Below are 13,564 nucleotides of genomic sequence, written 5' to 3'. Positions count from 1 at the left end.
GATTAGCTACACCCCCAAGAATCTTTACAAAGGTTCTAGGGTCACTTATGGCGGTCCTAAGGCCGCGGGGCATAGCAGTAGCCCTTTATTTAGACGACATCCTGATACAGGCGTCAAACTTCCAAATTGCCAAGTCTCATAAGGACGTAGTACTGGCATTTCTGTGGTCGCATGGGTGGAAAGTGAACGAGGAAAAGAGTTCTCTATCCCCACTCACAAGAGTTTTCTTTCTAGGGACTCTGATAGATTCTGTAGAAATGAAAATTCACCTGACGGAGTCCAGGTTATCAAAGCTTCTAAATTCCTGCCGGGTTCTTCATTCCATTCCGCGCCCTTCGGTGGTTCAGTGTATGGAAGTAATCGGCTTAATGGTAGCGGCAATGGACATAGTGCCGTTTGCATGCTTACATCTCAGACCGCTGCAACTATGCATGCTCAGTCAGTGGAGCGGGGATTACACAGATTTGTCCCCTCAACTGAATCTGGACCAAGAGACCAGGGATTCTCTTCTCTGGTGGCTATCTCGGGTCCATCTGTCCAAAGGTATGACCTTTCACAGGCCAGATTGGACAATTGTTACGACAGATGCCAGCCTTCTAGGTTGGGGTGCAGCCTGGAACTCCCTGAAGGCTCAGGGATCGTGGACTCAGGAGGAGTCTCTCCTTCCATTAAATATTCTGGAACTAAGAGCGATATTCAAGGCTCTTCAGGCTTGGTCTCAGTTAGCAACTCTGAGGTACATCAGATTTCAGTCGGACAACATCACGACTGTAGCTTACATCAACCATCAAGGGGGAACGAGAAGTTCCCTAGAGATGTTAGAAGTTTCAAAAATAATTCGCTGGGCAGAGATTCACTCTTGTCACCTATCAGCTATCCATATCCCAGGTGTAGAGCACTGGGAGGCGGATTTTCTAAGTCGTCAGACTTTTCATCCGGGAGAGTGGGAACTCCATCCGGAGGCATTTGCACAACTGATTCATCGTTGGGGCAAACCAGAACTGGATCTCATGGCGTCTCGCCAGAACGCCAAGCTTCCGTGTTACGGATCCAGGTCCAGGGATCCCAAGGCGACACTGATAGATGCTCTAGCAGCGCCCTGGTCTTTCAACCTGGCTTATGTGTTTCCACCGTTTCCTCTGCTCCCTCGACTGATTGCCAAGATCAAGCAGGAGAGAGCATCTGTGATTCTGATAGCACCTGCGTGGCCACGCAGGACCTGGTATGCAGATCTAGTGGACATGTCATCCTTTCCACCATGGTCTCTGCCTCTGAAGCAGGACCTTCTACTTCAGGGTCCTTTCAACCATCCAAATCTAATTTCTCTGAGGCTGACTGCCTGGAGATTGAACGCTTGATTTTATCAAAGCGTGGCTTCTCCGAGTCAGTTATTGATACCTTAAGACAGGCACGAAAGCCTGTCACCAGGAAAATTTACCATAAGGTATGGCGTAGATATCTTTATTGGTGTGAATCCAAGGGTTACTCATGGAGTAAGGTCAGGATTGCTAGGATATTATCTTTTCTCCAAGAAGTTTGGAAAAAGGATTGTCAGCTAGTTAAGCGTCTGGCAGATGTTCCAGACGTTCAGGCATTTTGTCAGGCTTTAGTTAGAATCAAGCCTGTGTTTAAACCAGAACGGATCATCACCCCTGACCTCTGAATCAAAGAGAAGGTCAGGTGACTTATCAGAAGCACCAGGAACAAACAGTCTGTGAATCCCTCACAGTGAAGATAATCAGCGGTTGCAACCAGGACAGATTAAGGTACCTCTACACTAATTTGCACTACGTTTTTTAAAACACGCAAACTGAACTTTAAAGACATCAAGGTATTCATCTGTTAAATTAACCATTTCCATTAACCACGATTGCTTTGGCACCTAAATCAGAATATTGGCTGTTTTTTGCCTTTTTAACTATCCAGCACACCTGAGCCAATTATATGTCCAAGGAAAGTAACTGTGTAACTTTATAACTGAATTTGTTACTGAAGAACTGTAAAGCTATTAGGATTGATACATTTGTGCCTTTTAAATATTTAATTCACCATTTATCTTAGAAATTTGTTGCTTGCCATATGTTATCTATAGAATTAATTCCTTTATACCTGAAATTCTAGGATTATATAGTTCTAGTCTGTTTTTATAAGTGTTGTATAAGGGAGACGTCCCTTTATTAATTAGGAAAAGTATTTGCTGTTGTTTTTATGTGTTATAAGAATTTTTAAATAAAATAGATTGTATAAAACATAAATTAGATTGGTATCATCATTTCCTAGCTTTTTTTAGCGCTGCTAAATAAACCCCATTTTTTCTTCTTATCCACCATTTAGTTCTCTTTGAGGGAAGAACTTTTTTAGCAGCAGGAATCCACCTTTAGGCGCTCCTATCACACTACACATATAAACCTGTTGCTCCACCATGGAGCTTAAACTTGGTTCTTAAGGTTCTTCAAGGAGTTCCGTTTGAACCTCTTCATTCCATAGATATCAAGCTTTTATCTTGGAAAGTTCTTTTTTTTTGGTAACTATTTCCTCGGCTCGTAGAGTCTCTGAGCTATCTGCCTTACAATGAAATTCTCCTTATCTGATTTTTCATACGGATAAGGTAGTCCTGCGTACCAAACCTGGGTTCTTACCTAAGGTGGTATCTAACAAGAATATCAATCAAGAGATTGTTGTTCCATCCTTGTGTTACACAATTTGGACATGGTCCGTGCTTTTAAGTTTCACTTACAAGCTACTAAAGATTTTCGTCAAACATCTGCTTTGTTTGTTGTCTACTCTGGACAGAGGAGAGGTCAAAAGGCTTCGGCAACCTCTTTTTCTTTTGACTAAGAAGCTTAATCCGCTTAGCCTATGAGACTGCTGGACAGCAACCTCCTGAAAGGATTACAGCTCATTCCACTAGAGCTGTGGCTTCCACTTGGGCTTTTAAAAATGAGGCTTCTTTTGATCAGATTTGCAAGGCGACGACTTGGTCATCGCTTCATATTTTTTCAAAATTTTACAAATTTGATACTTTTGCTTCTTCGGAGGCTATATTTGGGAGAAAGGTTTTACGGGCAGTGGTTCCTTCCATTTAAGTTCCTCCCTTGTCCCTCCCTTCATCCGTGTACTTTAGCTTTGGTATTGGTATCCCACAAGTAATGGATGATCCGTGGACTGGATACACCTTACAAGAGAAAACACAATTTATGCTTACCTGATAAATTTATTTCTCTTGTGGTGTATCCAGTAGATTATTTTATTAGAGGCTGGCATTTGTGAACATTAGTGGGACTGGGGAAGTTCTAGACACACAATTTTTTTGCCCCTTGAGCCAGTGCTGCAATTTCAACAAATAGTTTTCCCGGCTGCTTTTGCTTGTTTGTACTTTGCTCCTCCCCTGCCCAATTTCACTATGAATGTTGTGGGTGTGCCGTGGGGCTTGCAAAGTTGCGCTGCTAGCCTAAACCTGGCTGCCTATCTGTGCTCACTGCTCAGTGACATGCGGCCCAGGGCTGTGCACTGACAGACTTGGAACAGAGTCAGAGAGCAGAATTTTCATAGTTTGCGTGCCTAAACCTTTTCTTCAGTGATTTATTTTAGAGTGCTCTGTTTATCTTTCATTTGATGTTCTGCTGAGCCAGGGAGCAGCTCTAGGCATGAGCTTCCTAATTAATGCAGTGCAGTTTACATATTTTGTATGTGTGTGTCTGAGTTTTTGTGTGTCTCAGTGTTTTTGTGTGTGTGTTTTTGTGTGTGTGTCTGAGTGTGTTTCCGAGTGTTTGTGTGTGCATCTGAGTATGTGTTTAAGTGTGTCTGAGTGTTTGTATGTGTGTTTGCCTGTGTTTTTGTGTGTGTCTGCTTTCTGTGGGGGGGGGGGTGACACCATGACTTACCGCACCGGGTGACACCAACCCTAGTGACGCCACTGATTTTAAGGCAGGTAATTTTTAAATTTAAACTACAGTAACCACTGCACCCTATGGTTCCTCCTTTCTCGGCTTGTTTTCGGTCGAATGACTGGCTATGACAGTTAGGGGAGGAGCTATATTACAGCTCTGCTGTGGGTGTCCTCTTGCAACTTCCTGTTGGGAATGAGAATATCCCACAAGTAATGGATGATCCGTGGACTGGATACACCACAAGAGAAATAAATTTATCAGGTAAGCATAAATTGTGTTTTTATTATGTTTTGCATGTCCTTTCATGTACTTTTATTCTAGCCCTTTACGTCAAGTCTCTAGTCGCACTAACGTTTTTAGCACTCACACACAACACATAACTCACCACTTGATATGAGCAATGTTTAGCACTGTAAAAATTATCTGATTATTATTTTTAACTGTTACCTTATAATAGGAGATTGAGTGATATAGATCTGTCTGTCTCGCTGTGTATTTATTTGTCTGCCTATCTATCTATATATTTATCTATGTATCTGTCTATTTATTTATATATATATATATATATATATATATATATATAAGTATATGTCTGTCTATCTGTTTGTCTGTTTATCACATGAAAATTACAGTAAGTGTGTAAAGTTAGACCTCCGTGTTTTATATTCTTTAGCAGTCTTTCTAATATGTAATTAATGTTTTTTTTGTTACTTTTCTTTCTTTTTTACTATTCAGTTGTTCCTTTAAAATAACTACAAATACTTTTTTACACAGGTCTAAACGAAAGCTTAGCAGCTCAGGCTCTCCGCCACCGAAGAAAAGGAAGAAGAAGAAATCCGGTCACAAAAGAAGCCGGTGAGTGGATTCTAGATTTGTCCCACAAGCTTTGCCTTGTATTTGTACTTAATCATACTAACCTGCTGGGCCACAAGCCACCAGGAGATGCTCATGACAAATTAACAACATTTAAAAGCAATTAAATGGCACTGCAATGCAGTAGTCTCATTCTTGTAATTAGTTTTATAGAAGAATGACTAGATCGCTATCTCTGGACATGCATAAATAGTGACCAGAGATGTCAGTCAGTAAACAGGTTGCACATCAATCTGAAGATTAAATACTAAGCTGCAGTACATTGTAATTCCTTCAAGCTGCTTACAGTTGGAAATACATTCATCTACAAAATACTGCAAACCAGTTTGCTAAGCAACATTTAGATGCACACTAAAGTCAAAATTAAAATTTCATGATTCAGGTAGAGCATGCTGTTTTAAGAGACTTTCCAAATTACTTCAATTGTTATATTTTGTCCTGTCTTTTAATAAGCAAATCTTCTGGGCACCATTTAGTACTGAGCAGGTGCAAAAATTCATGTAGATGAGTCTGTGAATGGCTGATGGCTGTCAAATGATACAGGGGTCTGCCAAAGTGCTACTGCATTTATTTGTATGCACTTGTTGATTCTGCAATTCAATTGTATTTAATTGTCCTTTAAACAATAATTGTAATACTTGCTCCAATTTACCAAGCCATTGTACCTTGATAAGGACATTATATTGGCAGTTTTCATGGGGAAGAGTCTTTTAAGTTGCATGCTCATTGTGTGAACCACATGCAGCAAAGGGCCAGCTGGCATTGTCTGTTTCATATAAGCATTAGTTGGGCTTAGGGGGAAGCTAAACCATTGCTCCCACCACTTTCCTTTCAAAACAAATACTCACTAGTCATGCCCCTGGACAATCTATCTCTGTCCACTTAATAACTGAAACTCTGCCTCTGCACAACCTGACTCCATCCATGAAACACACAAACCCAACTGCCACGACTCTGGCCAGTGGAACACACACAATGCCTCCCACAGACCTCCTTGACTCTTGCCCTTCCCTGATTTTAAGTGCTAGACCTTGCAAACAGCATAGTTTAGTGGGATATAATCCAATTGAACAAAAGTGTTTCATGGCGGTTTGCAGTCTACTGCATGTTGTCTTCCAAACTGAAACTTAAACTATGGGTGGCTTTCTGTGCATTAAGCAACCTGTTTTTATTCTGGAGGTGTCTTAAAGATTTTAATGAATGAGTACCATAAAATAACATTTTGCATTGGAGAGACAACTCTCAAAATAGTGAGCACTTGCAGCAAATTGACAATGATAAATTATGTCGGCATCATTCTGTGAAAATATATTTGTAATTCCTGGTTATAACAATTAAGCCCATTCTACAACATAGCAACTTTTAGCAGTCATAGGATCTTCTCGAATGGTCCCCTTTCCACAATGACCCACCTATGGCAATATGCAAAATGGGTACCCTTCTACCAACCACACGTTATTTGCTTCTAAGAGACCGCTGACCCATGGAACCCATTGCCAGACCAGTGGGATTGTCATCCATACGTATTTTGATGCCTTAATCCTTGTGTAATTTCTTCATTTTTTTCTTAAAACTATAGATCCCTGTCTTTATCGTTGTTTGCCTTTTCTGGTCAGTGTCGTAATTAAATAATCAAATGTGGGTAGAATGAAAAGAAGAATGTTGTGTCCCTATTCTGATTGTGCCATACCATGGAGGGGTTAATGCTAATCTGTATGATATAATTTACATGTAATCCCTATTTACATCTGAGATATATTAGTTTTGTGATAGTACTAAGATGATTGTTGCTAAAACTGTATAGCAACAACAGATGTAGGAAACACAGATGTTATGAGAAATCTGAGATATACTGGCATATACTAAAGAGATGTCAACTCTAGGGGGTTTTGTTCACCCCAATTCACTGCCGTAGCATCCCAAGCCTCAAAAGTGCTAGATGCCCTGAATTTGCAAGGTAGTGCTTTTTTCATTAGCATAAAAGAATTGGAAAATTACTCCAATTTGAAATACACTTAAGCCGGGTGCAGGCAGAAACAGCAATATCCGAATGTTGACTACAAAATACTGTGGCACTTATGCGCTTTAAAAAACAAAAAAACTTCATTCAACAAAAATGTCATACTCAGTATTCTATGCAGACCAAGGGGATTGTTAAAGAAGGGTAGAGGGAGTTTAAAAAAAATAAAATAAAGGCAGGAATATGTTGTAGAAGAGGAGTCCTTCTGGTAATAGACAAGGAGGTGGTGTAGGTATTTTACTTTCCTCTCATTGCACCTTTCAACAAAAACAACCCATCTCTTCCCTCACATTTTCCTCATTCGAAATCCTCATAATTTGCTTATTTTCTCCCCTCTCTATACGTGTTGCAGTCATATACCGCCCCACTGGCTCCTCCCACTGCTGCCTGGCTACCTTATTTCTTTTCCTCAGACACTCCTGCCCTTATTCTTGGTGACTTCAACATCCCTCATGGAATCACACTGCCTCCTCTGCAAAACAACTTCTGCAACTCACTTCCTCTTTCGGTCTGTCACAATGGACTGACTCTCCCACTCGCAAAGATGGTCACTCCCTTGATCTGATCTTTAGCTATCGATGCACTATTTCAGGCTTCACAAACTCCCCTTTTCCTCTTTCTGACCAACATCTCATTCCTTCCTACAACTCTCCCTCCTTCTACCCCTTACACCAAACTTCATAGAAGCATTATGTCATTAGATCAGCATCAGCTCGCTAGTTCTCTTGAACCTCCCCTCTTATCCATCTCCTCTTTTTCCTGCCCTGACCAATCTATCTGCCACTATAATTCTACCCTCCGTCCTTGACAATCTGGCCCCTCCTACTATAGCTTGGAAAATAAACACTTACCTTCAGCCCTGGCACACTCCTCTGACACTGTACCTATGCAGATGTTCCAGTACTGGTGAGCGGCACTGGAGAAAATATCAGAGTTCAGCTGATTTTATTCACTAAAAGTTCATCTTGAATTCCTAGTACTCTGCCCTTAACATTTATAAGCAACATTACTTCTCTACTCTTATTTCTACTCTTTCTTCTAACTGAAAACATCTGTTCTCCACTTTCAATACTCTTCTCCGCCCATCCCCACCTCCCAATACAACTTCTCTCTCAGCTCAAGATTTTGCCAGCCACTTCAACAACAAAATTGACTCCATCAAAAACAAAATCAGCTCCCAACATACTTCCAGTCTCTTATACTGTGCGCTCACCTCACTACCTGTCCCCTAGACCCCATCCCCTCACAGCTACTCCCCTCCCTCTCTTCTACATTTACCACTATACTCACACACATTTTCAACCTCTCCCTCAGCACCGGTATATTTCCCTTATCTCTAAAACATGCACTGGTCACACCCATCTTTAAAAAAACCTTCTCTCGATCCAACCTTCCCATCCAACTACCACCCTATTCCCTTACTTCCTCTTGCCTCAAAGCTTCTTGAAAAGCTGGTATATGCACACCTATCCCAGTTACTTACATTAAACTCCCTCCTTGACTCACTGCAATCTGGATTTTGCCCCCATCACTCCATAGAGACAGCAATCGTTAGGGTTACTAATGACCTACTTACAGCAAAAACCAAAGGCCATTTCTCTCTGCTTATCCTCCTTGATCTGTCTGCAACCTTTGATACTGTCCACCACCCTCTTTTGCGCCAAACCCTGCAATCATTTGGTATTTTTGAGACAGCCCTCTCGTGGTTCTCTTCCTACCTGTCTAACCGTACCTTTGGTGTAGCCTCCTCTGGGGCTTCCTCTGCCCCGTCACCACTTTCTGTTGGGGTACCGCAAGGCTCTGTCCTCGGTCCCCTTCTCTTCTCAATCTACACATCTTCATTAGGTTCCTTAATAGAGTCCCACGGATTTCAATGTCATTTGTATGCTGACGACACCCAAATCTACTTCTCTGCACCAAACCTATCTCCTTCCTTGTTAACCCATGTCACTAACTGTCTTTCTCACATCTTCCTGGATGTCCTCTCACTACCTTAAGCTAAATCTCTCCAAAACTGAGCTCCTTATTTTCCCTCCTTCTTCTAAAATCTCCACCCCCCCATATCTCTATAACTGTCGACAACTTCATCATTACCCCTACCCCGCATGCCTGATGTCTTGGGGTCACATTTGACTCAGATCTTTCACTCCTCACATTCAGTCCTTGGCTAAATCCTGCCACCTCCACCTTAAAAAAACATCTCTAAAATTAGACATTTCCTTACACAAGACACAACTAAGATTTTAATCCACTCTCTCATCCTTTCCCGCATGCAAATCCATCCTCTCTGGTCTTCCTAGCTTCCACCTAGCTCCTTTACAATCCATAATGAATGCCTTTGCAAGACTCATCTTCCTTACACGTTGCTTTTCATCTGCTGCATCTCTCTGCCAATCCCTGAAGGCTCGCCAGAAACATGGGTCATCAAGCTCCGTTCGGAGATTGATAAATAGACCCGCTTGCCTCCAGGATTAAACACAAAATTCTGACTCTGACATACAAGGCCCTCAACTGCACTGCTCCCCTTATATCTCAGACCTTGTCTCCAGATACTCTCCCTCCCGTCCCCTTTGCTCTGCTCACGACCTCCTACTCTCCTCCTCTCATGTTACCTCCTCACATTCCAGTTTACAGGACTTCTCCTGACTGGCTCCCATCTTGTGGAACTCTGCCTCGCTCCACAAGACTCTCCCCTAGTTTTGAAAGCTTCAAGCGCTCCCTAAAGACTCTACTGTTCAGGGATGCATACAACCTACACTAACCTTTCCTAATACCAGTTCCTCTCCTCCATTACTACGCCATGAACCCCCTTAGCATGAAAGCCTAAGAGTCCAACTGTTTGCAGATCACCTTCATAAGAGTTGACTACAACAGTGCCACTCTCGGAAGGGCCCTCTACCCATTTATCCCTATAAATGTTACCTTGTATACCGCCTATGTTTATAGTGCTGCGGAATCTGTTGGCCCTCTACAAATAACCGATAAAAATAATAATAATCCTTCATCAGTGCTTATCTCTTTGTGGTCAACATTTCTTCTGTTAAGTGTGATCAGTCCACGGGTCATCATTACTTCTGGGATATTAACTGCTCCCCTACAGGAAGTGCAAGAGGATTCACCCAGCAGAGCTGCATATAGCTCCTCCCCTCTACGTCACTCCCAGTCATTCTCTTGCACCCAGCAACTAGATAGGTCGTGTGAGAGGACTATGGTGATTATACTTAGTTTTATATCTTCAATCAAAAGTTTGTTATTTTAAAATAGCACCGGAGTGTGTTATTACCTCTCTGGCAGAGTTTGAGGAAGAATCTACCAGAGTTTTGCTATGATTTTAGCCGGAGTAGTTAAGATCATATTGCTGTTCTCGGCCATCTGAGGAGTGAGGTAAACTTCAGATCAGGGGACAGCGGGCAGATGAATCTGCATAGAGGTATGTAGCAGTTTTTATTTTCTGACAATGGAATTGATGAGAAAATCCTGCCATACCGATATAATGTCATGTATGTATACTTTACACTTCAGTATTCTGGGAGAATGGTACTTCACTAGAATTACACTGTAAGAAAGACATAAAGCTGTTTAATAACTAGAGATTATGTTTAACGTTTTTGCTGGAATGTAAAATCGTTTTCATTTGCTGAGGTACTGAGTGAATAAATGTTTGGGCACCATTTTTCCACTTGGCAGTTGCTTAAATCTGTTTTTTCTGTCAGTTTCTGTTCTCCCTCACTGCTGTGTGTGTGGGGGAGGGGCGCTTTTACTATGCATCAAATATTTCAGTCAGCAACTCATTGTATTCCCTGCATGATCTGGTTCATCTCTACAGAGCTCAGGGGTCTTCAAAACTTATTTTGAGGGAGGTAATTTCTCTCAGCAGAGCTGTGAGAATTATAGTTTGACTGAAATAAAAACTTTTATTCTGTAATTTGTTTCCTGCTTTCAGAAATTGTTATCTTTGCTAATGGGATTAAACCTTTGCTAAAGTTGTGTTGTTTACAAGGATTGAGGCTATAACTGTTTCAATTTATTAATTTTTAACTGTCATAGATCTTCTGTGCTTCTTAAAGGCACAGTACGTTTTAATATTATTCTATTTGAATTGTATTTCCAAGTTGCAAGTTTATTTGCTAGTGTGTTAAACATGTCTGATTCAGAAGATGATACCTGTGTCATTTGTTGCAATGCCAAAGTGGAGCCCAATAGAAATGTATGTACTAACTGTATTGATGCTACTTTAAATAAAAATCAATCTGTACAAATTGAACAAATTTCACCAAACAACGAGGGGAGAGTTATGCCGACTAACTCGCCTCACGTGTCAGTACCTACATCTCCCGCTCAGAGGGAGGTGCGTGATATTGTAGCGCCGAGTACAGCTGGGCGGCCATTACAAATCACATTACAGGATATGGCTACTGTTATGACTGAAGTTTTGGCTAAATTACCAGAACTAAAAGGTAAGCGTGATCACTCTGGGGTGAGAACAGAGTGCGCTGATAATATTAGGGCCATGTCAGACACTGCGTCACAGGTGGCAGAACATGAGGACGGAGAACTTCATTCTGTGGGTGACGGTTCTGATCCAAACAGACTGGATTCAGATATTTCAAATTTTAAATTTAAACTGGAAAACCTCCGTGTATTACTAGGGGAGGTGTTAGCGGCTCTGAATGATTGTAACACAGTTGCAATACCAGAGAAAATGTGTAGGTTGGATAAATATTTTGCGGTACCGACGAGTACTGAGGTTTTTCCTATACCTAAGAGACTTACTGAAATTGTTACTAAGGAGTGGGATAGACCCGGTGTGCCGTTCTCACCCCCTCCGATATTTAGAAAAATGTTTCCAATAGACGCCACCACAAGGGACTTATGGCAAACGGTCCCTAAGGTGGAGGGAGCAGTTTCTACTTTAGCTAAGCGTACCACTATCCCGGTGGAGGATAGCTGTGCTTTTTCAGATCCAATGGATAAAAAGTTAGAGGGTTACCTTAAGAAAATGTTTGTTCAACAAGGTTTTATATTGCAACCCCTTGCATGCATTGCGCCGATCACGGCTGTAGCGGCATTCTGGATTGAGTCTCTGGAAGAGAACATTGGTTCAGCTACTCTGGACGACATTACGGACAGGCTTAGAGTCCTTAAACTAGCTAATTCATTCATTTCGGAGGCCGTAGTACATCTTACTAAACTTACGGCGAAGAATTCAGGATTCGCCATTCAGGCACGCAGGGCGCTGTGGCTAAAATCCTGGTCAGCTGATGTTACTTCTAAGTCTAAATTGCTTAATATACCTTTCAAAGGGCAGACCTTATTCGGGCCCGGGTTGAAAGAGATTATCGCTGACATTACAGGAGGTAAAGGCCATGCCCTGCCTCAGGACAAAGCCAAAGCCAAGACTAGACAGTCTAGTTTTCGTTCCTTTCGTAATTTCAAAGCAGGAGCAGCATCAACTTCCTCTGCACCAAAACAGGAAGGAGCTGTTGCTCGCTACAGACAAGGCTGGAAACCTAACCAGTCCTGGAACAAGGGCAAGCAGACTAGGAAACCTGCTGCTGCCCCCAAAACAGCATGAATTGAGGGCCCCCGATCCGGGATCGGATCTAGTGGGGGGCAGACTTTCTCTCTTCGCCCAGGCTTGGGCAAGAGATGTCCAGGATCCCTGGGCGCTAGAGATAATATCTCAGGGATACCTTCTGGACTTCAAATACTCTCCTCCAAGAGAGAGATTTCATCTGTCAAGATTGTCAACAATCCAGACAAAGAAAGAGGCTTTTCTACGCTGCGTACAAGAGCTCTTGTTAATGGGAGTAATCCATCCAGTTCCACGATCGGAACAGGGACAGGGGTTTTACTCAAATCTGTTTGTGGTTCCCAAAAAAGAGGGAACTTTCAGACCAATCCTGGACTTAAAGATCCTAAACAAATTCCTAAGAGTTCCATCGTTCAAGATGGAGACTATTCGGACAATTTTACCTATGATCCAAGAGGGTCAGTACATGACCACTGTAGATTTAAAAGATGCTTACCTGCACATACCGATTCACAAAGATCATTACCGGTACCTAAGGTTTGCCTTCCTAGACAGGCATTACCAGTTTGTGGCTCTTCCATTCGGATTGGCTACAGCGCCAAGAATCTTCACAAAGGTTCTGGGTGCTCTTCTGGCGGTACTAAGACCGCGGGGAATCTCGGTAGCTCCATACCTAGACGACATTCTGATACAAGCTTCAAGCTTTCAAACTGCCAAATCTCATACAGAGTTAGTGCTGGCATTTCTAAGGTCACATGGATGGAAGGTGAACGAAAAGAAAAGTTCACTCGTTCCACTCACAAGAGTTCCCTTCCTGGGGACTCTTATAGATTCTGTAGAAATGAAGATTTACCTGACAGAGGACAGGCTATCAAGACTTCAAAGTGCTTGCCGCACTCTTCATTCCATTCAACTCCCGTCAGTGGCTCAATGTATGGAGGTAATCGGCTTAATGGTAGCGGCAATGGACATAGTACCCTTTGCACGCTTACACCTCAGACCACTGCAACTGTGCATGCTAGGTCAGTGGAATGGGGATTACTCAGACTTATCCCCTTCTCTGAATCTGGATCAAGAGACCAGAAATTCTCTTCTATGGTGGCTTTCTCGGCCACACCTGTCCAGGGGGATGCCATTCAGCAGACCAGACTGGACAATTGTAACAACAGACGCCAGCCTTCTAGGTTGGGGTGCCGTCTGGAATTCCCTGAAGGCTCAGGGACTATGGAGTCAGGAGGAGAGTCTCCT

General features: G+C 42.3%; 1 protein-coding gene across 1 annotated transcript in view; it reads left to right on the top strand.

Moving 5' to 3' along the window:
* Positions 1-13,564, top strand: part of SRRM3 (serine/arginine repetitive matrix 3) — a 352,152-nt gene that overhangs the window by 239,239 nt on the left and 99,349 nt on the right. The window contains 1 exon segment of the mRNA XM_053707414.1: positions 4,665-4,749. Coding sequence (XP_053563389.1) covers positions 4,665-4,749 — 85 coding nt within the window.

This window comes from Bombina bombina, chromosome 3, assembly GCF_027579735.1.
Source record: "Bombina bombina isolate aBomBom1 chromosome 3, aBomBom1.pri, whole genome shotgun sequence".
In the NCBI taxonomy this organism is placed as follows: Eukaryota; Metazoa; Chordata; class Amphibia; order Anura; family Bombinatoridae; genus Bombina; species Bombina bombina.
The sequence above is the reverse complement of the archived record's forward strand: the minus strand, read 5'-3'. Positions and strand labels throughout refer to the sequence as shown.